This window comes from Falco rusticolus, chromosome 10 (genome assembly GCF_015220075.1).
Source record: "Falco rusticolus isolate bFalRus1 chromosome 10, bFalRus1.pri, whole genome shotgun sequence".
In the NCBI taxonomy this organism is placed as follows: Eukaryota; Metazoa; Chordata; class Aves; order Falconiformes; family Falconidae; genus Falco; species Falco rusticolus.
The window spans coordinates 10530649-10557509 of NC_051196.1; the positions used below are offsets into that span (position 1 = coordinate 10530649).

A 26861-nucleotide genomic window follows, 5' to 3' on the forward strand; every position below is an offset into this window, starting at 1 on the left:
CAACACAGACAAGTGTGCTTTGAATGCTCTATATTTTATGTTCTGATGGCATCTGAAATAATTTTCTAATACTGCGCTCTGCTGTGCTGTCATTAAAGTCAGCTTGTGGTAATGGCATATGGTGGATGATGATGGCATGAGACCTTTCCATCAGAAGTATGGAGGTCATAGAACGTACAAAAATTAAGAAAATCTGTGCCTTTCACACTGCGCTTTGCCATTTGGTTAGAGACCACTCTTTTCAGCCTACAGAATACATGCTTGCTAACTTCTACATGTATTTTTCTGGTTTTCCCCTATTCTGAAAGAAATGGGGTTTAAAATTCTGATACAAAATTTGCTTAATTATTATTACAAGCAGCAGTTTATATTGAATGCATCAGTGTTGTGGTTTACCCCAGCCAGCAACTAAGTACCATGAAGCCGCTCACTCACTTCCCTCCCCAGCCCTGCAGCAGGATGCGGAGGAGAATCAGGAAAAAAGAAAAGTAAACCCTGAGGGTTGAGATAATAAAAAGTCATAATTGAAATAAAATAAAATGATCATGACAATGACGATGACGATGATGATGACGATGATGATGATGATGATGATGATGATGATGATGATGATGATGATGATGATGATGATAATAATAATGAAGAAAAGGAGAGGGAAGGGGAGAGGAATAAAATCCAAAGGGAAGGGGAAAAAACCCTCAAGTGATGCACAACACCATTGCTCACCACATTGCTGACCGGTGCCCGGCCAGTCCCTGAGCAGCGATCAGCCCCCTCTGGCCAGCTGCCCCCAGTTTATATACTGACATTCCACGGTATGGAATATCCCTTTGGCCAGTTCAGGTCAGCTGCCCTGGCTGTGTCCCCTCCCCATGTCTTGTGCCCCTCCAGCCCTCCCCCTGGCAGGGCCTGATAAGCTGAAAAGTCCTTGACTTAGTACAAATACTACTTAGCAACAACTGAAAACATCAGTGTGTTATCAACATTGCTCTCATACTGAATCCAAAACCCAGCACTGCACCAGCTACTGAGAAGAAGAAAATTAACTATATCCCAGCCGAAACCAGGGCAATCACTTGGTGCACTGTTATTGCATTATAACTTATCATTAATGACCTACAGCGATTATCAGTTCATACGGTACTTATTATAGACAAGGTTTAAAGCCCCGCTATTTTTTAGCTGTTTTCAAAAATGAGACTGGACAAAATACACTGCTGTACTCACACTGAAATATTATTGTCTTCCCCATTACTTCCATTTGGTGTCACAGATACATTTCACAAAGTGATTTTGCAAAATGCACCCAAAATTAACTTCTGTAATAATCTGAGAAACTTTAATTTGCATATACTGAATAGAGATTTTTTTAAAATACATTTTCTTCTATGTGCACTAACTGCAATTATGCATCTGCATATCTCTGCTGCAATGGACTCTTCCATACTGGGGAAGCTGAAACAAAAAAGCTTCATCATCTCTACAATCAGTAAGGCTGCCTACCACATGTCAGGGTTTCACTACAAAAAAAAAAAAAAAAAAAAGAAAACATCGGTGCTGTGATAGTGCAGAACAAAGCAGTAAAACCTTTCATCAGGATGGTGGGAGATTTGGACTCACACCTTGGAGTGTCTGAGTTGGTTTTCCTATATGGCAGATGATCAGATCATGCTTCAGCTTCAATAAGCGTGTATTTTCTGAGAAATAGTGTCTTTGAAAAATGGTGCACTAACAGTTATGATAAAGACTTTAGAGTTATGTGATTCTAAGTAGGCTGTCAATAAGTACTTAGGTACTAGGTTTAAATAGTATGGAGTAGATAAATCATGAGTACACATCTAACAATAAGGATGAAATCATGTCACTCCAGTCTTCAAAAAGGGCAAGAAGGAGGACTCAGAAAACTACAGGCCGGTCACCCTCATCTCCATCCCTGGAAAGGTGATGGAACAGCTCATCCTGGAGGTCATCTCTAAGCTTGGGGAGGAAAAGAATGTTATCAGGAGCAGGAAATCATGCTTGACTAATCTGATCGCCTTCTATGATGGAGTGACTGGCTGGCTAGATCAGGGGAGAGCAGTGGATGTTGTCTACCTTGACCTCTAAAGGTTTTGACTGTCTCTCCCACAACACCCTCACAGGTAAGCTCAGGCAGTGTGGGTTAGATGAGCAGACAGTGAGGTGGATTGAGAACTGGCTGAATGGCAGAGCTCAGAGGGCTGTGATCAGCGGGCAGAGCCTGGCTGGAGGCCTGTAGCTCGCGGTGCCCCCCAAGGTCAGTGCTGGGTCCAGGCCTGTTCCACTTACTCATCATGACCTGGGTGAAGGGGCAGAGCGTGCCCGCAGCGAGTTTGCTGATGATACAGACCTGGGAGGAGCGGCTGGTTCCCCAGAGGCTGCGCTGCCATTCAGCGGGACCGGGACAGGCTGGAGAGCTGGGCGGAGAGGGACCTCATGAGGTTCAGCAAAGGCAGGGTAAGGGCCTGCACCGACGCAGGGACGACCCCGGGCACCAGCACGGGCCGGGGCTTGACCTGCTGGAGGCAGCTCTGCGGAGAGGGCCCTGGCAGTCCCGGTGGGCAGCAAGTTGCCCCGAGCCAGCGGCGTGCCCTCGCGGCCAGGAGGGCCAGCGGGACCCCGGGGTGCACGAGGAGGCGCGTGGCCGGCAGGTCGAGGGGGGTGATCCCGCCCCTCTGCTCTGCCCTGGTGAGGCCGCACCTGGGGTGCCGCGTCCAGTGCTGGGCTCCCCAGTTCAGGAGAGATGGGGAACTGCTGGAGAGGGGCTGGCGGAGGGCGGAGAAGATGATGAGGGCACTGGAGCATCTCCCTGATGAGGAAGGGCTGAGGGAGCTGGGCCTGTTCAGCCTGCAGAAGAGAAGGCTGAGGGGGATCTTATGGGTGTCTACAAATATCTCAGGGGCGAGAGTCAAGAGGACGGGGCCAGGCTCTTCTCAGAGGTGCCCCGCGACAGGACAAGGGGCAACGGGCACAAACTGCAACACAGGAAGTTTCTTCAGAATACGAGGAAAATCTTTACCCTGAGGGTGACAGAGCCCTGGCACAGGCTGTCCCTGGAGGCTGTGCAGTCTCCTTCTCTGGAGATGTTCAAAACCCACCTGGACATGGCTCTGTGCAGCCTGCCCTAGGTGACCCTGCTTTAGCAGGGGGTTGGACCAGATGATCCCCAGAGGTCCCTTTCAACCTTGACCATTCTGTGATTACTCATTTGCTGCAGATTATGTGAACACAGCTCCTATTCTCATGGCCTGGATTAAGGAGAAGCCATTTGGAAAAAGTAACATGTGGTTGCATAAGCAAAGACTGTTTACAACAATTCTCATAATACTTTATATGCACTGTAATCTGAATTAATATGAGCTGTGCAAGCTTATGTAGGATGTTTCCTAAGTTTTGGATGTTTATTTTTTTTTTTTTAAGCTGATGCATGTCCATCTGTGCAATATTTAGTTGTGAAAGAAACAGCATACAGGGACAGGGCACGGCATAACGTAGCCTTTTTGGCAACAAACGGTGGGGTAAGCGGGGTCGGAGCACAGATAGCCCGTGTACCAACTGCACGCTGAGCACACCTGCGCACCGGGGCCGGGGCAGCTGGCCGCGGTGCGAGCTGCTCAGCGCTCCTTCGGCCTGGCTGCTGAGGGAATGCCGGCTTCGCGGAGCGGCCCACCTCTGCCCCGGGATTCTCCGGCTCCCGTGGAGCCCGAGGTCGCTCCCATGGAGGCCGTGGTTGCTTTCTGCCGCCTCGGGGGGGTTTGGACCATTTGGCTGCCTCCGGCCAGGACGGACCTAGCGTCTCGGCACTCCGAGTTTTAGAAGGCGGCAGCCGACGCGCTGCGGGGTCTGTCTCGGTTGCCGGCCGTACAAAGCAGCCCGCGGTCCCCGGGCCGGGACCCCGCTTTGCCGGCGCGGCGAGGCGCGGCACGGCACAGCCCCCGCGGGCAGGGCGGGCCCCCGCGGCGCGCCCCCGCGCTGCGCTCAGGCAGCTCGGCCGGCCGGCTGCCCGCCCGTGCGGCGGCGGGCCGGGCCGGGCCGGGGGGCGGCGGGGTGCGGTCCCACGGCGCCGCGGGGATGCGGGCCGCCGCGGGGATGCGGGCCCTGGCGGGCAGGCGGCATGGCGGCGGCTGCGCCCCTTAGCGGAGGCGCGCGCCCAACGGCCGCGGGGCGGGGGGGGTCGGGAGCGCGCGCGCGGGCCCGGGGCGGCGGCGCGACCCGCAACCCCGCCGGAGCCCGCCGCGCGCGCCCATCCGCGGCACTGGGTGGGGCCGCTGGGAGCCGCCAACCCCCGGCGTCCTCGTCCCTCCGAGCGGCGGAGCCGGGAGCCAATGGGCGGGCGGGTAGCGAGTGCGCAGCGGCCAACGGGAGCGGCTCGTTCAGGGCCGCTGTCCAAGCCCCTCAGGGCGGCGGGGAACGGCGCGGCGAGCGGGGCAGCGGGGCGCGGCGGGGGACGCCGCCCGGAGCAGGTTAGCGGTCGCCCGGGCTGCGGCGGGGAGTCGTAGGCGAGCCGGTGCGGCTGGGGGCCGCGGGCTTGAGCCGCTCCAGCCGCCCCTGCGGTCCGTGAGGGGGGCGCCGAGGGAGCCGGCCGCCGCCGTGCGTTTCCGGGAGGCTGGCGGGGAGGGGGAGCGCTGAGGCGCGTCGTGGCGGCGGCCAGGCCGGGGGCGCGTTGCGAGCGGGGGAGCTCGGCTGCCGGGATCGATGCTTAGGAAAGGGGGGGGGGGAAACCTCAGGCGCCTCTTCGAGCCCGCGCTCCCGCGGGGGCAGGGCCAAAAGCCCCGGGCTCGGCGGCGGCCCGCTCCACCTGCCGCTGGGCCCGGGGCCGGGGGGCACCACCCGTCGCCCCGTGCTCTTCCTCTGCCCTTCCGCCGCAGGGTGGGCCGCTGGCGAGCGGCGCCGCGCCTGCCCTGCCTGCGAGGCGGCCCCGGCTGCCCCCGGCCCCGGCCGCGCTGCCGCGGCGGTTCCCCTTTCTCCGAGCCCCTTGGTTGCGGCTGGTGCAGAGAACGGGCGTACAGGAAAAGGCCGCAACTTTCCTTCCCGCCTAGAGGAACGTTACGGGGAAGAGAACCGAAACGGACAGTTTCTTCAAGCAGAAGTCCTGGTTCAGGGGGTCCACGCATCAGGAACTAGTAGGAAGAGGGCTGTGATAGCTCTTGGTGTGTGCAGCAGCCCCTGGCTCTGGGTAGAGGCTTGGAGCCCTTGTGGAGCAGGGGCCACGTGTGTCTACAGAAAGGCTTTATGGAGTGAAGCTTAAAGTGTGGCTAACTGCGGAGATACACTGATCAGTAGCGAATATGTAATTGAAACCGGCTTGAATCCCATGGAAATAGAAACCTTTAATTTCATTTAACCTACTTAGAAGTTTTAGCAGCTGGAAGCTTTTGATATTTTAAGAACTGTTTCAATATTAATTAAGCCAGAAATGGAGCATGTGGGAGTTCTACTATCTGTGACATCCATCTGTATTCTAGTAGGCTACAGTTCCTTGACCCTCGATTTGTGTGTCATGTCTGAGCCTCATAACTGACATAAATAATCTCCAAACTGCTGGAATTATGGTATTAGGTATATATTTCTAGGATCTTTACTCTTTAGCTTTTCTACCCTGTTTTTGTACTATCCCCTCAAATATGGTTGACTCACAAATTAGCTATTTCCCCACCCAAACCTGCCCACAACTGGATATGAAAGATTGACTTTACAGGTTGTTGGGTGATTTTTTTTACCTCTCCTAGCTGTTGCAGAACTATAAAGTTCTGTGCAAATCTAGATCTGTAACTTTTCACTGCAAGTACTTAGTCTTTATTTATTTACCTTATGCTGGACTGCAGATCTAATGAAGCTTTACTAGAGACAGTTTTAGCAGTAAAAGCACAGTGGGGTAATTCTCTTCGATTAAGTGTGACTGTCTAATGTAGAGGTATGTTTTGTACGTGATAAGTATTTTTCCTTCTTACAGTTACAAAAACCCCAAACCTGGTGACATCTCAGTCATCCTAGGCAGCTGATACGTGTCAATAAAAAGTTGGCACTGAAGCAAAACTAACTTTTGTAACGGCAACAGATTTCTCCTCATTCAGTATTTAGTGTTCCTTTGGACTTTGAAAATGTTAAGGATATCTACTGGCCAGATGTGAGCAGAGAGCATCGCTGTCAGTTTTATAGTACGACTCCTGATGGTGTGCCATGATTCTGCTTAGAAGAGTCATCTTTGAAAGCGGGAGCAATAGATGTCTTGAAATACCTGAACTAGCACTTCTCCTGCAAATGGAGAATCCGTAGAATCTCTTAGCTCCTGAGAGGCCAAACTGAATCTCCTTCTGACTACTATAAAGGGTGCTTTGTCATCTTCCTGTTTCTGAGTTCTAGCTCTTGTAGGAACTCGCAGTTCCTCACAAGCACCATGCTTCCAGTGCTTGGAAGGGATATATAACAAACTAAAATTGTTATACAGCAATTTGGAAAGTTTAAGCAAGTGCTAGAAAACATGCTAGTTGTTGAAAATATATGGCTGTACCATTGCAGTGATTTCAGGTTCGGTTAGCTTCTGCAACCAGAAATTGTGTGTGTTGGGTGTGTGCTTGGTTTTTTGTGACTAAATGTTCAGTGTTTGAGAGGGGTCTGTGTTCAGTACAGTACGCCGGTTACTTGTCTGCAGGAAGCAGAGCCACTGAGTAACTTAAAGCAAACAAAAAACTTCTGTACAGGAACCAGTATCATCAAAACTTGTGTTCGTTAGTTTGGTATTTTGTAGGTGGAGGACTTATCTTGTGTAATCGTTTTATGGTTGGGCATAGTTATTACCTTCATGTGCATCCATAGTGTTTGTCCCAGTTGCTAATTCTGAGCCTTGCAGTAATGCAGTCCTCCAGCTATGCTTTGTTTAGCCTCATTACTGCGAACCATCCTAAGAAATAGACCAGGTATTCCTATTTGCTTTTTTCCCGCCTCTTCCTTCTGGGTGTCACCAACCCAGGGTTTCTAGTGAGGTCCTTCCTATACAACTGTCATTCTTTGCCTTTGTTAAGCTTTTTCCAATCTCAAAGAATGTGTGACTCCATTGACGTACCCTATTACTTTCTTCCTTTGGGTGTGGTTAGAAAAAATGTGCTTAGTAGATCTTGTCAAGCTGCCATTTGATGTTGCTAGCTGTATATTCACTACATCATGCCAACCTTTCCGCGACATTGTTCAGCTTGATGTTTGTAAATTTGTAGTGCTTCTTGAGCAATAGGCATAATTGATAGATCCAAATAACACATCTATTAGTGTCAACGTAAGATTGGAGCCCCTGGCATCTACGTGATTGGTATCGGCAGGTAGCTGTCCTTCAGAGAAGAGAGAGAGAGGCTTCATGCATCCTGTTTAATTTGGGTTCACTTTTATTTGTCCTTTTTGTAGGACAGGTAGGCAATCTGTTAGTAGAACTTGCTTTAGCTATGTATGTGTTCAACCTCATTTTAAAGGTAAGAAAGCTGTGAAAATGGGCTTTTATTTTTTGATGGGATTTTGTTCTACGTGTATTTGAAAAAAACCCACCCACCCACACAAGTTTACCTTTCTTTTTTTTTTTCAAGAAGGTGATTAGCCTGCAAATACAACTTGATAGAGCAGTTGTCAGATAAATTAGATATTTTTTGGTTTCAGAAGAATTATTGGGAATTTCTGCAGGAATATAATGGAAGAGGAAATATCTGTTTATTTGCATTGGAAAGTCATTGCATTGCATCATGTTAAGATCTTATATTGTTGACTGCAGTTTTACATGAAGAATTCTGAAATGGCTCACCTAAACATTAAGGATTTAAGTTCTTGGTTACAGTTATGTAGAACTTGATTGTAATTTTAACAAAGAGTTTTAAAATCTTAACTCTTTGCAGCTGTTAAACAGCTCGCCAGCTATGAGTGCTTACTTTGGGTGTCCTTTGCTACAGAGGCACTGGAAGTTGGGATTTGGCGGAACATGGTCAAGGTAATTTGAGGAATTTCTTACGGAAGTATGGTTAGTGAATTAGTACTAAACATCCACATGTAGCTCTGACATAATGTATTATGGGTTTTGTTTTGGTCACACCCTGCCTTAAGTCTTTCTTAAACTACCTCAAGACTCTCCAGTTGAGATGAGCTGAGAGGATCGGCAAGGTTGATCACTGGATTATTTTTTTTTTAATTGTAAAAGGTATGGAAGGAGTCTGGAGTTGTTGATTCCTAGGGTTTCAAATTCATTATGTGATATCTGCTGTGAAATGTGACTCAAGCCTTCTAATTCCACAATAATATATCTAGTTTAACGCAAGGGTGGAATAAGAGTCGGCTTTTTTGTCCTTGATGAAGTATTGTGATTGTAAATACTTTGTTAATAAATGTAATCATATATACCAAGGCAGTTCTAGTAAAAGACTAGCTCAGATGGCTTATCTTGTCCTTCTGATGTTTTGCACAGAACATAATTGTAGGTACAGGTTTTGGGTAGTTACTTTTGTCCTGTCTGATCAACATGAGGGATGTGAATCTGGGTTTTTATTCACCTAGATTGTCTAGTTTCACTGTTAAGAGACTAAACTGATGAGCCACTTGAGTGTTGTTTCTTCTTTCTCCTGCCCCATTCCCTATACTTGTTTTTTGGCTTTCCGATCCCAGCAAAACGACAGTATTATAGTAACAACTGAGCAATAATCCTGCTGCTAACACTTTTTCTAGTGATAATCTGGACTGGATATCAACATACTCCTATGAAGGCGAAATTGATGAATTTGGCTTATTTTCTTAATGCAGTGAATAGAAATTGGGTGATTTTGTAGCTTTAGCAGTTTCTGTAGTAGTAGAGTGTGTATGTTGGTCTGTTCATTATGTTGTAGGTAGGCTCTTCTGATGGGTTTTGTTCCCCTTTCAGGGTTAACTCTTAATTGCATAAATCATGACTCTAGAGCCATGATTTATGCAACTACCTTGATAAACAGTGAGGCTTTATCTTGTAATCCTTTCGTAACCAAAAGCACAAGTGAGATTTCTAATGCAGGTTTCTAACTAACAGAGCAGCAAATCTTCAATCTCCCTGCCTCATGTTTTCTTAAATCTTGTTTGAAAGCTCTCTGGATATGTGTTAAACATGTTTGTACATGAACTGGAGATGGATTATAGTAAATGTTCTTATATGATATGTGCTTTACTGTAATAGCTTAATTTCTGAGCTGATCTATGCCTTCTGTGCAACTTGGAGAAATTAGGTTAATTATATTAAAAGAGTTTTTTATTTTTTTTCTTTCAACATGCACTTGAAGATTAAGCTCAAATGGTAAATGATTCAGAAAAACATCAAGTTATAACCTAATAATAAAATGATAGTAAAAAACTTTTACTTTGTATTAATAACTCTTTAGAGGGACTTACTATAAAAGAACTGATATTACAGGAAAGCAAGGGACCTTTGTGAACAGAGTACATGCGACTCAAAGGTAGCTTCAAAGTCATCTGGTACAGAATCCCTCTAAACAAAAGCATAAGCAAATGGAAATTTGTAGTAGAATCAGAATTTTGTCTGCAAGAAGGTGTGTGAGCACACAGATAAGAAGTATCTGTATAACCATGTGCATCAAATACCGCTAATGACAAAGTTCTGCTGAGACCAACTCAAGAGTGGCCCATGTTGAAGTCTGGTTCCCCTCAGTAAGACTAAAGGATTAGAAGAAATTAAAGACCTCATGATTTCAGGCACAGCCCTGATTTGAAAGTATCGTACTTTCACAAGGGTGACTTCAAATGGCAAATGAAATAGTTTGTAAGTTGGGCTAAATTCTGCTAATAAATTATTAGGTGGACATGGGTTAGTGCGTCCAAATTCACTGTGTTCCTTAAGCCATGGAGTAGTGTACTTGGTTTTTGTCATTGTAGTCTTAAAGGAGGTTACAGAACTACTTCAATGTTTGGTATCAAAAAGCTGTGGTGCTGTTAAATAGGTCATATGCAGTATTAAGTCTTACCTAAATCAACTTAGTAATGCTTCTTACCATTAATATATATACTGCCAGAGGTAGTATTATGTCCAGGAGGAATGTAACTTGAGGAGCATGCAGTCCAGGAAAAACTTTCAGCATCCGGCATGTTTCTGTGGTTAAGAATAGTGAGAAGAAGGGTTGTTTTTAAAAAGCAACTCTACTTTATTGTGAACATAAAGCTATGCACTTAGTTATGTAAACTTTGACCTAACTAAACTAGTTACTGTAATTGGTATTGTGTTTCAATAGATAAATGATTTGAAGTGGACAAATCTCTTCCTTGGTAGTAGATTACTCTCTTTGAACATCTTCAAGATCGGAGAATTTAACTAGTTTGAAATATCTATTGCTATTTCTCAGAAATTCTCTAATATACCAAGTGTTGGCCACATGTTTACCATATTCCACATGCAGCTTTGGGTCTTCTGGTGGCATTTATACTGCAGTTGTGATGATTTAGGTGTAATCTTTCAGATTGTTTTAGTTGTGTTTCTGTACCTCTTTGTAGAGATTGTCAATAAAGACATTGTTGGTAGACATCAGAGAACTTACTATTACCCTGAATCCACTCCAGTTACTTGTCTGTAAAGTGTGTAGTGAGATACTTACCATCTGGCATACTACCAGGCATAAGCCAGACTGGCTAGCTAATATGAAGTTAGTGGACCCATTTTGATAGTTCCTCAAAACTTAGTTGCTTTAATTAGCTTCCAAACCTGGCAATGTGTTTTTCAGCTCCTGGAGATGTGCTAAGTTCTCTTGGCAGATTTATCCTGCAGGGGACTGGCTTACGGCTAGTGAAGAAAATGACCTTGCAGAGAGTAGATAAGAATGTTGATGAAGTCTAAAACATGGATAAACTTGTCTTTCTGCTAGCTGTGGGAAGAATCCCAAATCTTCCACGTGATTGTGAAGTTTGGAATAGGTATGCTTTAAGGTTAACTTACACCAAAAGCAGCTTACAACAGGAAATACTCTTATCATTTCAGTCTCTACTCATCTTCTAAAACAGTATCTTTCACAGATAAGGTTTCTCAATGGATATAACCTTGGACCGTGAAGACAAACAAACTATCATCCTTTGGTGATATGTTGGATAGGTATTGTCCAAATAGGGCAGATCATTGACCCTTGTTGAAAAATCTGGACATTCTGCTGATAGTATTCTTTTACTTACTTTTGTGGAAACAAGGCATCAAATGAAATGAGACGTGATATCATGGTATGACCCAGGGTTGTCTTTCTGGCAGTAACCTTGTTTAGATGAGTTAAATATTACTTCCTTGGTTGCCTGAATCTCTAATCTCTCCAGTTCTTAGATTTTTATTGGTTTTTGGCTTGCTGTAGTGTCATTGCAATGTGGCAATTGAAGCTTTAGATGAGGGACTTCTGTAATGATTTTTTTTTTTTTTTTTTTGGTCTGGGGTGGATGGATGTATCTGTGCTCTTCAAAAAAACCACAACTCTGTGCATTCAGATTTGATGTCTAAATGGACTTCATCTCCTGAATATATATCTGAACAAAATGTTTCCTCTACGTTACTTTTAGACCTCTCTCTGTTGTACTGCTGCTAGTATTAGTTGAAGCTGTTGAAGGGAAAGGGGGAAAACTAGTTTCAGGCTGCATTTTTGCAGAACTCTGTGGCTTGTTGCTGATGCTTCAGAGGTTGAAAAATACATACTTTCTTTTTTTTTGTGTGTGATAATCTCAAGATGATATAATTTGGAGGGAGCATGTTGTTCACCTAACTAATGTTTGTTGGTGATAAATTAGAAAACAGACCATGTAATCTCTAACAAGCACGTATTTACGCATTCTTTTTAGCTGCTGGATTTCGCATTAAAACTTTCACTGGAGCCGCAGCAGGCTTTCCTGGCACTTGGAAAGCAGATCTTTTAAGCATCTTGATCTGTGCTTGGACAAATCTGAGAACCGATCTTTTTCCTGTTAAAAACAGAACTGTCCTTGTTTTGAAAGTCAGAGACCTCTGTTTTGAAGCAATGAGTTAAATATTGCTGCAGTAGCTATGAAGGCAAACAGAGCTGCTGTTGTTAGCTCCATAATAGCGCTTGTTCAGCCTTGGACACTAGAATTTTTTACAAGATGGGGAATGTTGTTGGCTAGGATCCTGGAGTATGGTGGTTGTTGTTTGTTTTTTGTTTTTTTAACTGAAGTGCTTAGGGGCCCTTGATTTATCAAAGGACAGCACCCTTCAAATAAGCAGTACCTTCAAAGTGTCACCATTGGTTTAGTTCTGAACACGTGAATTCAGAAGTATCCTAGCATCAGTTTCTGTGTAGTAGCTTAACAGAAGCTTCCTGTACCAAAGGCCCTGTATCCCTAAAAGTCATCTGGTAATTTTGATCATCCCTGTTGAAGAGCAAGAATCCTTTACAGAACCTCTGTTAATCCTTTTTGCTGTCATATTTCTCTTTTTTTTTTTTTTTTTTTTTTTCTTGACTGTTCCTACTTATTAGCTCAAAGTAGCTATGATATAGTGATTCGGATACTCCAAGGTGTGCTTTAGACAACTTTGTGTTTAACAGGAGTTATCTGTCTGGGTTTTTGAAGAGGTAGTTCTTAACAAGTCATAGGATAACTAGTGAAAATATGTATTGCTGGTTAATAGCTACAATTCAGCTATTGCAAACATGCAACAAGTTGCATGCTAAACCAAGATAGAATGACTGCTGACACTTAAATATCAACTTTGAAATGCTGAATTTGATTTTGTCATGTTGTCTTGCAAGGTAGGATTTTCTTCCTGGACCTGTTCCAGTCTGTTGCGTGTTAGAGGCCCAACTAAATTTCTGCTGGGAACATCATTTATTTCTTAACTGTTTGGTTGGGTTCTCTTTTTTTAGGAAAAAAAACGCCACAATTATGGTGTAGTTACTGAATAATTTGCTGCTGTAAAGAACTTTAAAAGGTAACACAGATAATATTACACTTGTGGGATAAATTCCTTCTGGGCTTGAAATTAGGAGTTGCCAGCAATGTTATGCTAACTGGCATGTGGAGGTGCATTCTCAGAGAAGGCAGGGAAAGGTAGGTGGAGAACGGGAACATGCCCTTTCCTGCAGTTGAGATAACCTTTCTTTCTAGTAGGGCAAAATGTATGCTGCTAATCTTGGACTTCATTCGCACCTTGGTTCCAACGTGGTTTTTACCCTTAATTCAGATTTGGTGGTTCTAGCCAGTTGTCTCACAATCCCAGTAGTATTGCTGCCAATTACAATTGTTACACCAACATGTACTTCTGAAAAGGTCACCAATTTTGTTTTCTAGTTGGAATCTTCTAGAAGAATGGAAGAAGATGACAAACTAAGTGTGGAAAATTGCTATGAAGAAAGCCTATCAGAGACTAGGTGTCAGAGAGCAGCATAGAGGGAAATAGTGTTGATGGTTTCTCAAATGAAACATTTCTGTTAATCCTTAAAAAAAGAAAAAATGAATTAGCTTCAGACATACATGTAGGTGTTGAATTCACTCTCAGGGGTGAACGTATGTGTTCACGTTTGGGTTTTTTTTTTAACTGAACCCATTTCATCATTGTACTTAAGCATAGCTTTGGATCTTGATGTTTTGTAGGTCTGTTATTCTGTAAGAGTTTCATGAGAATAATGTAATTTTTTTTTGCTCTAATATCAACCTCATATTCAAAGGATTATGGTCAGAAATAACTGAGGCAGGACACTTTCCAATCTCTTCTGGCTTCCAGTTTTCTTTACATCATATCACCCTAAATATTGTCAAATTTTTCAGTTAGCTAAAAAACTGGACCATAGCAACACAGATATTTCCACTGGAAGCAGAGCTCTTTTCATTGTTTTAGCTTTTAGAAACAGATGTTGGACTGTAGCCCACGTCTGGGTACAAGTACAAGCAAGGTTCCTGTGTTTGCATAGCCAAGGACTGCCTCTGCCCTTGTGAACAGGTTTGCAGACTGAGGATACAGCATTTTTTCAGAAGCAGTATTAAGCCTTCCTTTGGGGATGGGCAAGTGAACTGATGGTATTAAAGTACCATCATAGAGTTTTAAGGGGTAAAAAAATATTAATTATGGCTAGGCAGGTAAATTAGTAATAAGATTATGTAGTTACCATAACAAAAATGAATCTTGGTGACAACATTGGTACTGTAAATGATTGCATGAGATTTTCTCTTCCCTCTTTGAATTTTCTCTTCCCTCCCGCATTATCCTATGCGTGGGAGCAAGCATGCAGATTTTTAGGAGGAAACAGAGTTAAATGTTGTATGTATGCAAAGACCAGGGAAATAAAAGTTATGAAGAGGGCATACTTAAACAACAGAGAGCATTAATTGTGACTTCCAGAGCAACGGTGAAGACAATAGGCCCATATCTTACATTGAATAGGAAAAAATGACTCATAAGCATGCTTTATCTTGCTTTATTGCATGAGATGTGCTTTGAAATTTGCGTTAAAGTCTCTTAAGTATGTGGCAAAAGTGATTTCATGTAAATAAATTTTTCCTTCCATCCACATCTTTTATTCTTACTAACCTTCAAAGAAACAATTTTGGATGATGTACTCTAGCCAACGGAAACAGTAGTGATTGTTCAAGTCTAAACTTGCTACTGTATGCCATTATCACTTTCTGGATGCTTCACTAATAAATGCAGGAGCTAACCTTGTCGAAGAAGGGAATCAAAATAAGATTTGGAATGTTGGACCAGAAAATATAAGACTCTGTATCCAGACTCCTGAAACTGGGTCTTATGCAGGTGATGACTTGCTTCTGGCAAGTAATCATTTAGAACTTGTTCAGAGGCTTCGTTGTGATAGAAGCACATGAAAAGCACAGCACAGTTGCGTTAATATGACAGGTACCTGAGATGTAGACCACTGTTCCAAAAACATTTAAGTTTCAGGCAAAAAGTGCAAATTAAGCCTATCGTTGTTCTCTGCTAACATACATCTCATGTATATTCATTCCTGCTTGCAGTGCCTGCTGTTTCAAAAGAACTAAGCATGTTTAGAAGTTGCATTCCTTTATTCTTGAGTGGTAGGTGAAGAAAGGCTCTCATCTTGTTTGGGTATTCAGTGTTGTAATTCTTGCTTAAGAAACGCTCCGTGTTTAAGGAGACTCATTTTCCGTGGTGTGTTTTTTTTTTAGTATCGTGGCTTTATGGAATCTGTCCCTTTTCAGTAGCGTTTGGTTGTAATGGTTTGTGTATGGATCTGCTATAGGAGACTATAATTAGACTTTCACTATATCAGCGTATTTTAAGTGTAATTAGAAAGATTGGTAAAACATGGTGGAAGTGTATCCATATGCTCCAGTCTTCTACAGTAAAAGTTGTTTAAAGGTTACAATAAAGATGTTGGTATATGGGACTTAACAAAATGGTTTGAAGTTAGCCAGAGGCACAGGTTTGAGTCATAAAGGTCATGGTCCAAAGATGACATTAGCGTAAGAAATAGCAGTATATTTGTCCTGAAAGTCTTTCAGTTTCCAGTAGAATTTGACATAATTTCCAAGTAACTGAGGAGAAAGAAATAGTAATTCTCACAGTTAACTTCTTAACTGAAGCAAACCCTACAATGCCTTTGAGCTTTGCTGGATTTTGGCAACAATTCCTTGCCCTTCATTTTGTTAGGAGGTGTATTTGTGGATAACTCAAATCTTTAGTTTGTGTGAGAATTCTAATTGCTTATTGGGGTGTGGGGGATGGGGGAGGAAATCCAACAGACCTAACTGATGAAAAGGTTGGCAACCTGTATCCTCTGTAGAACTGCTGTGGTTTAACCCCAGTTGGCAACTGAAGTACCATGTAGCCACTTGCTCGCTCCCCTACCACCCCCTCAGTAGGATGGGGAGGAAAGTCTGGAAAAACAGGTAAAACTTGAGGGTTGGGGTAAGAATTTAATAATTGACATAAAAAAATAATAATGAAAAGGAGAAAGAAGGGAGGAGGAATAAAATCCAAAGTGGAGCAGAAAAAACCCCAAATCAAACAACAAGTGATGCATAACACAATTGCTCACCACATGCTGACCGATGCCCAGCCGGTCCCAGAGCAGCGATGAGCAGGCCCCAGCCAGCTCCCCCCAGTTTATATACTGACATTCCACGGTATGGAATATCCCCCTGGCCGGTTCGGGTCGGCTGCCCTGGCTGTGTCCCCTCCCCATGTCTTGTGCCCCTCCAGCCCTCCCCCTGGCAGGGCCTGAGAAACTGGGAAGCCCTTGACTGAGTGTAAACATCACTTAGCAACAACTAAAAACATCAGTGTGTTATCTGCATGACTCTCACACCAAATCCAAAACACAGCATTGTACCAGCTACTGAGAAGAAAAAAATAACTTAATCCCAACCAAAACCAGAACAGGAACTCCGTGGGGGTTTTTTGTAATTAATATAAACACAGCAGATCTCGTACCAAGCAACTAACTATACCTTCTCTCTGGCCTGGCATAATTTGTAGGAAGGCTCAGCCTGACGCTGACGGGGACTTTGCTGACACAGGCAAAATACCGGAGCCAGCAGTTGGTGGGTGCCTGGCTCCCTGTCTTCTGCCAGTGTATTTGAAGTATCTACTTGTGATTACATTTTAATGATATGACCTTTAGTTTACATGGAACAGTCACTTAAGGTGGTAAAGGACCATGCACACAGAGGTAAAAATAGTTGTGCTATTCTCTTAGACTGGGTAGGGGTCTAATTCCTTAAAACGCTGTTAATGAGGGAAGTTTGCATGAAGATCCTGGGTCTTTCTGGAAAGTGTTGAAAAATACATCTTTTAAGTACTGGTTATAGGTGGGGAAAAATGACTGTTAAGCATTTCTTTCAGGTATGATATTGAATGTTTGCATCTGTGTTTATCTTCTGCAAATCCGAACTCCTAGAAGTTCTTTCATATACTTCTGTTTTTAACTTTTGTTAAGGTCATAATGGTTTCCATCCCTGAATATTATGAAGGAAAGAACGTCCTGCTAACAGGAGCTACAGGCTTCATGGGAAAAGTGCTTCTGGAAAAGCTGCTCAGATCTTGTCCTAAAGTGAAAGCAGTGTATGTATTGGTAAGACACAAAGCAGGGCAGACACCTGAAGCACGAATAGAAGAAATTACCAGCTGTAAGGTATGTGTCATATGCTCCCAAAGTGTGTTTCTGACCTTCCTTACAGTGTTCCAGTCTCATTTGGAGAACAACTTCGGTTTGTCTAAAGTAAAATATTGTTGCTGAGTGGGTTGGTTTTTTTTTGTTCTAACAGAAATATAAAATCCAAGACCTGGCAGTGCCTTCTATGGTTGGTTTTCAAGCTGTTAGTCTTTAGCAAAGCCAGTAGTGGAAAATGATCCTGTGTTTAATTCAGGGGGATGTTCAGCTGTAATGCAGAATTGAGAAGTAAACCACCTAAATTGAAACTTAAGAGAATATATAATCAAGTGAAAGAGGTGATGTGGGCAGGGAGTTGTAAGATGTTATTGAGACCCTTCTTTAGATCTTGAGCAAGTTAATTTTCTCCCTGTGCCTTATTTTCTGTTATGTATGATGAGGCTTAGTGCTTCCTTTGTTTTGGATGCACTGTTGGATCTACAGTAAGCAAGAACAGGTTGTTTAAATAGCTTATGTTTGTAAACAGAACAGAAATGTTTGTCTTAATAGATTCTGTTATGGGTTTCTGTTAGTCATGCAAACTACTATAAACCTGTAATGACAAAGGAAAGGCACTGAAACTGCTGTGGAATTATCAAAGTGGCTATCTAAATGATTTTCTGTGCGTGCTGGGTGGGATACTTTCCTCCTGAATAGTAAGTGTTCTACAGGTGCTTGAATGTTCTGTTTCTTGAAAAGTTTAAAATCTAAACAGGTAAATGTGATGATTAAAAAAAGAGCTGCAAATAGCCAAAAAAATGTTGAGGCTTCTACTTCCTTTGGACTTTGGATATGTAATTCCTCTGTTAATTTGCCATGTGTATTACATGTCCTCTAGGTGTCTGTTGTTCCTCTTTTGTACTGGTGTCAGTGGTAGTATGAGGTATGTAGGAATGTATGGCTGTGGATGTGAAAAGGGGCAGAACAGATACAATGTAAATACTAGAAGTATCAAACTGGTTCTTTAAGTGCTTATCCATGGAACTGCTTTTCTATTATAATGCATGCCGTGCATTAATAAGGTTAAAAGGTGGTTGCTTCAGTTCCCTGGAGGCAGGCACCATAATTCCAACTAAAAACATAGCAGACTTGTTTTCAAAATAACAAAAGGCTTCCTGCTCTTAGGTAAGCATAGTTTGCTGTACCTCTAAGAATTGCAGAGGCTTTATTAAATGCTGTCTTGGCAGGTTTGTCCTTTAAAGTGAAGATTCCTGTTTGGGAAATCAACTCAGGATCTCTATTTCACTACAGCATTACCACTACTACTTTACATGCTCACACAGTGAGCTGCGTTAGCTCACAGTTGAGCTGAAAAAATGTCTACCAAAAGAAGTGTTTTTCAGCTGGGCCCACAAGCTAGTGTGCTTATACAGCCAGCAGGCTAGTTGCGGTTGCCAGTGCAGGGAAGCAACGTAAAAATAGGGAAGTTAAGAGAAGGACCAGTCTGTTTGGTAGTAGTAGAAACTTCTATGGCCTTAAGAGTTACAAAGCTGCAACTTTAGATGACTTAATTTATAACTGAAAATGAATTAACTTTTCTTCATTCTGTAAGGAAATGTATTTTAACTGTTTGTATTTAGTATAACTGTATGCTTGGGGTTGCAGGAAGTACCGCTGTAACTTTAATATGTTCTAATCAACTTGTGTTGAAGCAGTTGCTAAGGTGTTGGCCCCTGTACAATTAAGAAGAAGGGTCTGTTCTAGTGAAACTTTGAAGTGAGCTTTATTCCCATAGTACTATTTTGCTTAGGAAAGCTTGCATACTAGTGAGTGTACGTGACGAGGCAAGAATTTTTCTCTGTGTGTGTTAAGCCATGTGGTTAAAGTGTGGTTAATTGAGGAGAATATATGATGGAATATAATAGGGGTGAGATTTTTTTCAGTGACAATAGTTTGGTAAGATTTGATCAGATGTTCTAACACAGTATGCAGCCTTTAACCCTACCTTTTTTTCTTTTAACTAGCCAGGGAAACAATTTTTTTTTTAACCTGGAACTTCCCTAAAACTGGCACAATTCCAGGATAGCATTTCTTAAATGGCTGGAAATTTTTTAAAGCTTGATAAAAGCTTTCTAAACCTAAAAACCAGCATGACTTGTGCAAGCCTATAAGAATTTTAATGGTTATTGTCAAGCTTGGGAAGTGGGCAGACTTTTCCCTTCTGTTGAAAGAAAAGAGTTTACAGTCTTTAGATTACTACTAAAGATTTCTGTGTTCCCGTGTCTGTTGGACACCATTCCTTCTTTCTTCTGATATTGTTAGAGAGCTGGTTTTAAGGCTAGGAATGAGTATTAAAATTTAAGTGCAAATTGAAGTCTTGCTATCTTTTATATAACACATGTAATACTGCTTTCACTGTGTGGGATAAAGTGTGCACAACTTTGTTACTGAATGTGTTCATGGGAACTCAGTGATGTAATGTTCCTAACACGCTTTTTTACCCTACTGGTAATCTTGAGAAATAAGGAGATATAACTGTATACACAGAAAATGTGGGTGTGTTTTTCATCACTTAAATGAAATGTGTATCTCTTATCTTCACTGGCTATGAGTTTGCATCTTCACTCCTGTTTTTTTTTGACAGCTCTTTGACAGGTTGAGAGATGAGCAACCAGACTTCAGAGCAAAAATAATAGTAATTACAAGTGAACTTACACAACCTGAACTGGACCTTAGTGAACCAATCAAGGAAGAACTTATAGAATGCATTAATATTATATTTCATTGTGCTGCTACAGTCAGATTTAATGAAACACTAAGGTGAGTCTAAAATTCTGTATACTCTGCTCTGGTAAACCAGTGGTACTCAAAGGGAGGGGGTCAATCCTGTGTCTGCACAACCTTGCAAGTACTCAGCCAGTCCAGCTACTTCATGTACTCTGGTATTTGTGTGCTTGGTCAATTTCATGATTCTCCTTAAGGTAGTAATCTTTTCTTTCAAGTGTGTCTTAAGCTGCTGGGTTTTCATTTGGTCGTCTTAGGAGGATATTATTTAGAGCTGCTTTGCCAGAGGTTAGAATTACACCATTCAACATGGAAAAGTTACTGTCTTTTTAAAGCTTTAGGCAAAAGGACAAATTATTATTAGCACTTGGAAATCCATTATTCGTGTAGTTTTGCTATAGGCTGCTCAGGTTTTTTGTGTGTGTGGTGGTTTTTTTGGTGGGTTTGTTTCGGTGGTATTTGGTGTATATAGTTTCTTGGGTTTTTTTTCTAAAGCCCTGTGCCTGAATTTCAAAGTCTTTCTGAAGGGAAGCTGTTGAAGGAGACTGGGGAACATGTTGCTTTTCTGAGTCTCCCTAACATGATGTGTTGCTCTGATCTCTGGGATGGCTAGAAAACATACAAATAAGCTGTAGCTGTATGTACTGTGCTCCCTAGTAACATCAGACGTTTTTTTCCCTGTGTGTAAAAGGGAACACAAACTATTCCTTTAGCCTGTCTTGTTAGAAGGGAATGCATGCTTTCAGAGGTTAACTTTTTTGCAAAACTGTGTGTGAAGTTCTTGCACTTGCTTTCTACCTGATAAACAAGTAGATTGAATGCTGTGCAGTTTTCTCCATGTTTTCAGAAAGTCCTTCATTAAGAAGAATAGAGGTTTGTGTTGGAGGGGAGTAGAGAGAAGTAGATTTGTAGGGAGAAATATGAAAACTGAAAGCTGGAAACTTCCATGTTGTACAGAAAATCTATTAAGGAAATACTAGAGAAGCAAGATAAGATTGTTTTGATTTTTGGCAAAAACAATGACTTGATTTAGTGTTGAAACGCTGGAATAAATATCCAGTTTGGGTAGATGACCCCAATTTTTATTGGGGGGGATTAAATCAGCTTGGAGGTAAAACGCTTCAGATTTTCTTTGAGTTGTTACAAAGGCTGGCGCTGCCTCTCAAGAATGCTATACTGTATGCTGAAACATCATAAGGTAGCCCATGTTTATAACTTTTTTTTAACGGCCTTGAAATGTTAAGGACCTGCCAACCTGACAGAAGCCCAGAGGGACTTCAAACAGTTAGAAAGGCTGGTGGAATGGGGTCTTGGTACAAAAAGCCTCTGGTAGTTCCTGCTTCCTTGGCAGGCCCAGTATGTTTTCTAGCAAAACAGAAAATGTGTTCCTTAAATGCTCTGGCCTCAACTCTTTCCTAACAGATGTGCTGGAATCATTAGAGGAACCTTACAAATACGAAGACTGCTTAGAGGGGCCTTCATCAGATATTTAACAGGAATAACTAACATAAAGTTCAAAATACTTGGCTTGGGCCAGTGGTAGGAATAAAGTCAAGAAAGTAAAATGCTTGGGCTTGTTTTGGAACTTCTCCTGATAAGTACTTGCGATACACTTCTGTATCTTAGTGGTGCACACAGCTTTGATTATGAACTCTTTTATTTTCTCAAATGAGGCAGTAAAGTGTGAGAACAATACTTCTATCTAAAAACTCCCAAGCTAATAATGTATTCAGAAGTAAAATTTTTCATTGATGTTAATTGCTCTAGGATATCAGTCCCCCTCTTTTGTGCCCCTAATGCTTCAGCAATGTGTCATAAAGCAGTCTTAAACTTAGTAGTTGTTTGGGGGAGTGGAAGATTTTTTGTTGTTGTTGCTAATGTAATACTTTTGCAAGGACTTTGATAAAGCTTTATTTAGCTGTATTCTTGAAACTTAGATTGATTAGTACATGGTGTACAAGAAAACTAGTGCCCATAGTAAGTTTTATAGGCTGGAGAGAATATCTGAATTATATAAAATAATCATAGTTGGTCATTAAGCTGTATTATGGTGGGAACTGTAGAGATACCCACTTTCCTACAGTGGTCTTAAGGACTCTGTCTTAATGAGAAGCAGTGAAGTTCAAGGATGAAAGTGGCATCCTTGGTGGTTTGTTTTCCTCCTGGCCTCTCCCCTTCCTGTAATCCTCTTGTGCTGTTCTGCAAGAAGATGCCAGGCTCCAACTTGCTAGCCCTCTAAGCCTTCCTTCTGGGTTGTTGACCTAACTACTTGAACTAGGAGGTTCGGAAATGCATCTTGTGTGGCAGCTAGGTGTTGCGTTTTACATTATTTCTTTCTCACGTTTTATGAAAAATGTAGGATTGGGATTTAGCTTGGGGAGGTCAAAGGTATACTGACTTTCCCACTCTAGTAAGGGAGCATGATGATTCCAATAAGAACAGGGTAAAACGTAGGAAGTTTATCTTGAAGATTGAGAGATCATCTGTGTGAAGACTGTGGGATATTGCTCTAAGCAGAAAGTCAGGGCACTGTCCATTCTGCTTTTTTGGGAGGGTGGAGTGTTAGGAATACTTTATATACGTATCACGGAGGCAGTGAATTGGAATTCATGGAGGAGTGAACTGACTAGTTATTTCTTTTTGCTTGCTTTCTGCTAATCAAATTTCTGTTTAATCATCAACAGAGATGCTGTTCAGTTAAATGTGACTGCCACACAACAGCTCCTCTTCTTGGCACAGCAAATGAAGAATCTGGAAGTGTTCATGCACGTTTCGACCGCCTATGCATACTGCAATCGAAAACAGATTGAGGAAGTAGTTTATCCACCTCCTGTTGATCCCAAGAAACTGATAGATTCTCTTGAGTATGTGTTATGTTTAATGAAGCTACTTCAGTAATCTGTAACCTAGGAACAAAGTACCAAAGAACAGTTAGGAACCTGAAACATGAAGAAGTTGGCTTATGCTGTCCTGTGAGCCTGACAGCATGGCTGACACTTTCCTTTTTTCTGTAAAGGTGATGGGTTAGAGTTTTATGGTCACTTGAAACTGAGCTAAGTATGAAGTGGTACCAAAGGAGGGAGTGCTCATATCTACTCATGATGCCTCCTATGTGCTGAGGGTGACAGTTTTTCAGCTGCATGATGAGTCGAATCAGGAGCTATTAAAAACAAAGCTGTACTGTTACGAGTGCGCTAGCACTGGTATTGGAACGGAAAGGGGTAAAACCAAGAGAGTCCCTTTTAACAGCAGGCTCTACTACATGCACCTAAATGCCATTGCAAAATCAGACTGAGGTACTGAAATATTACTTAGCTGCTTAAACACAACTGGAGAAATGGTTCTGTTGGGTATTCAGAGAACACAGACATAAAAAAAAAATATGTCTTCTGTAGCTTTTTAGTCTTGAATTGGGCATTACTGGGGGGGGGGGAATCATGCATTCTGTATTATTTTCTGTGTATATTAGTTGCCCTAAGGTCTTATTTAGTAACTGTCAAGCCTGAACTTGAACAGGTGGCATATATGGGATAAGTGAAGTGTAATGCAATAAATTATAATCTCAACTCTAAATCACTCTCCCTTCTCCCCTGTCATACAAAATACCATGCCTTGTAGTAGAACTATGGAACTAAAAAAAAAAAAGTAAAATACCTTCTTCAACTTGTTATTATAGAAGGAAGAACGCTAACATTAAAAACAATTGAGTTACTTTCTACCTAGAATGCACATGGAGCCAAACTTTTAAAAATAATTTTGACTTCAAATTAGGTATTCAGAAATAGTCATATTTTTGTCTGTCTTTTCTTTTCACAAGCAGATTAAGTATAACTTAAATTGCTTGGTTTGGGCATGGACCAGCTCTCTGTGTTTCAGAATTCATGGCAATGAGAGAAGGCTTTTGTAAATTTTTACAAGTCATCTCTTTAGCCAACAGCTGACAGACATAGAAACAGATTTGTGTCCCTATCTGGGCTTTAGTACTCCTCTTCCTGCCCTGGGTAATTTCATGAAGGGCATCTGATGCATGTTAGCTTTGATTGAACAGAACATTGGTGAAGAACGACGTTGGCTAAATTCTATTTGTGTGGCTAAGATGTTGCGTGACTGAACCAAATAAAATCCAAGTCGTGTTTTGAAGTGGAGAACACTAAAATAGCAATAGTTGGAGGCACATCCCTGTTGTGCTTGGCTGCTATGACTGAAGGTTATTATCATTTTGAACACAAACTGCTGAATGAATCGAGATGCAAGGTGAAGTTGCAGAACTTAATTAAAGGAGAGAAACTGGTCACCAGCTTGCTGCAGAGGTGGTGTGTGATTGCTTAACACCACAAAGGTGGAGGTGATGCTTGTAATGCAGCTGGGACTTCTTTGCAGTAGCACCATTTTCCATATGACAGTGCTAACTGAGAAGTGGTGTGTCTGTGTTAAAAAAGACTAACTTGCTGTGTCTGCACTTCGTTTCAGAACTTAGTTGATAAAATTAGGATTGTTGTAAAGGAATGTATCACTAGCTGTGTAGTTAGTGTGTAATAAATAAATACCAGTATCCTTCTTTTCAGTGGACACTGAATGTACAGTCCTCTCTTTTACTGAGAAACTGGTTTTCATTTCAGTCTGTATCCCATTTCCTTTAAAGGGGGGAAAAAAAAATCATAGTAACAATCCAATTCACATTCCTCCCCTCCCCCTCCAACCCAGTGAAGCAGCATGCAGTAATTTACACTTGCCTTTTATTTTGTTTCTTTAGGTGGATGGATGATGGCCTAGTGAATGATATTACTCCTAAACTGATAGGCGACAGACCTAATACTTACACATATACAAAAGCCTTAGCCGAATATGTAGTACAACAAGAAGGTGCAAAATTAAACACAGCTATTATAAGGCCATCTATTGTTGGTGCTAGCTGGAAGGAGCCTTTTCCTGTAAGTTACTGAGTTTTCACTGACCATCTTGCCTGTAAACTGTAGTATATACTGACAACCTTTTTATCTAGTGACCTTTGTAGAGGAAAACCTTTTAGACTATGAAGTTGTGGCTTGGTTGCTGCTGAATAACAACAGATACAAAAGTTATCAAATATGGTATTCTTTGTGTGAAATTTAGGGGTAAACTACTTCTAATTGCAGAATAAGACACTTATCACAATGGGAGATACTGTTTCACACACAAAATAATTAGATTTTTACTTCACGGTTCTGTGTATCTTCATCTGTTTTTCCCTCTTCAAGATGCTTTGTTATGTCAGTAACTGCAAAGGGTGACTAAGAAAACTGGGGACTGCAGGACATGAAGTTGTTTTGGCTTCACTGGTAGTCTAACCCTGTAAGCTTTGCAGAGGATGCCATAGGTTCCATGTGCTGTATACTGTATGCTTCCTATATGGGAGATTGGCGTCAGGATAGCTTCTCCAGTTCAAGACTGAATATCCCTCAAGCTCTTAAAATCCATATAATTGACTTTGCGTACCTTTTTAGTATGTATAATGTACATGTCAAGCCATAAGTATATAGTGTCTAAATACTGTCATTAAAGTTGAGCAAGAACGTCTTCAGTTTGAAAAATGAAAGAATAATCGATGGCAAAGCTGCTAACCTGTCGTCTTCAAGTTGCTAGAAGCTAGTCTAAAAATACTTGTGAACTTGAATACTGATTATAAACGTGTATAAATGCGTATAAACTTATACAGAAAATGCTCTGCATTTTATTCACCAAGAAATAAGCAACCTAGCATGTCACTGGAAAGACCAGTGGATCTATAGGTAGATCTCGTCTGAATCATAGCAGCTTGTTACATCACTAGATTTTGATATGGAAGAACTTAATTTAGAGGCTTGGAAATTTAATATATTTTTCTTTATTCTCTTTTCCCTCTACTCCTTACACTTGTAGAAACTTGAAATTTTCACTTGAAAATGCCAACTTCAGTATATTCTAACCAGATCTTTTCCCTCCCCCCTGTTCGTAATAGGGATGGATTGATAACTTCAATGGACCTAGTGGTCTCTTCATTGCTGTAAGTAATAAATACACTTTTATTTTTTTTTAGCTCCTTCAGAAGGCAGCAAAGCTTTGTATGTTTCACTGGTGGCTCTTCTGTCTTTTTTTTTTCTTTTTTTTTTCTGTTTTTTAAGGCAGGAAAAGGAATTCTTCGAACAATGAGAGCTTCCAACAATGCAGTAGCAGATCTTGTTCCAGTAGATGTTGTTGTCAATACGACGCTGGCTGCAGCCTGGTATTCTGGAGTTAATAGGTATAACAGGTGACAATAGAGAGTACGAAGTATTTTGAAATTTTATTTTGTATTTTAATAAGTTAGTCTTCTATTGAATTTCTAATCGGTGTCCTGCTATTCCCCCAGGACAAAGGAATTCAAAGTTTCAACAGTGTTAGTCCTTCACAGTAACTTCCTTATGCCAAAGAGGAAGACATCACCTACTGATACTGTTGTAGAAGCTATGCCTGAAAATTCCTTCCTGGGTCTTGTAATGAATACAATCTACGATTATGTAGGTGATGCCTTCTCTGGAAGAAGAGAAATATAATAGTTAAAGAAGGAGAAAAAGACTGGAAGGTAGCATAGAAAGCAAGAAATCTGACATGAGATTGATGCTTTCTGCTTTATGTAAATGATGCTGTTGAGGGAAAGAATAAGTTTGGGTATTTTGTCTGTTTTTAAAAGGTTGTTTTCTAACTTGCTCTTTGGTCTTTTCTCCCCTGCCCAGACCAAGAAATGTCATGGTATATAACTGTACAACAGGTGGCACCAATCCTTTCCATTGGGGTGAAGTTGGTATGCCATGTTTCTTTTTTTTTTTAATAGACTTTAATAGGAAAATAAGGTCCAATAATAAAAGGACAGGGTATAATCAGTAGATCATGTTGTATTTCCATTGTTGAAACTAGTATAATAGCCATACCTCTCAATTTTGCAGTGTATTGTGCTTTTTCATTAACTTCCATTGCTAGTTTTCTCCCCTTGTAGCATTTTCACAGTTT

At 41.8% G+C, this 26861-nt stretch overlaps 1 protein-coding gene across 2 annotated transcripts in view; it reads left to right on the top strand.

The window, feature by feature from the left end:
• Positions 1–4350: 4350 nt before the first annotated feature.
• Positions 4351–26861, top strand: part of FAR1 (fatty acyl-CoA reductase 1) — a 39619-nt gene continuing 17108 nt past the window's right edge. The window contains exons 1-8 of one of the 2 annotated variants that reach the window (XM_037402337.1): positions 4351–4481; positions 16920–17114; positions 19717–19892; positions 22541–22720; positions 24610–24787; positions 25834–25878; positions 25997–26124; positions 26588–26655. In XM_037402337.1, coding sequence (XP_037258234.1) covers positions 16926–17114; positions 19717–19892; positions 22541–22720; positions 24610–24787; positions 25834–25878; positions 25997–26124; positions 26588–26655 — 964 coding nt within the window. In that variant the 5' untranslated portion in view covers positions 4351–4481; positions 16920–16925. The remainder of the gene's footprint in view (positions 4482–16919; positions 17115–19716; positions 19893–22540; positions 22721–24609; positions 24788–25833; positions 25879–25996; positions 26125–26587; positions 26656–26861) is intronic. The other variant, XM_037402338.1, reaches the window with a different exon arrangement.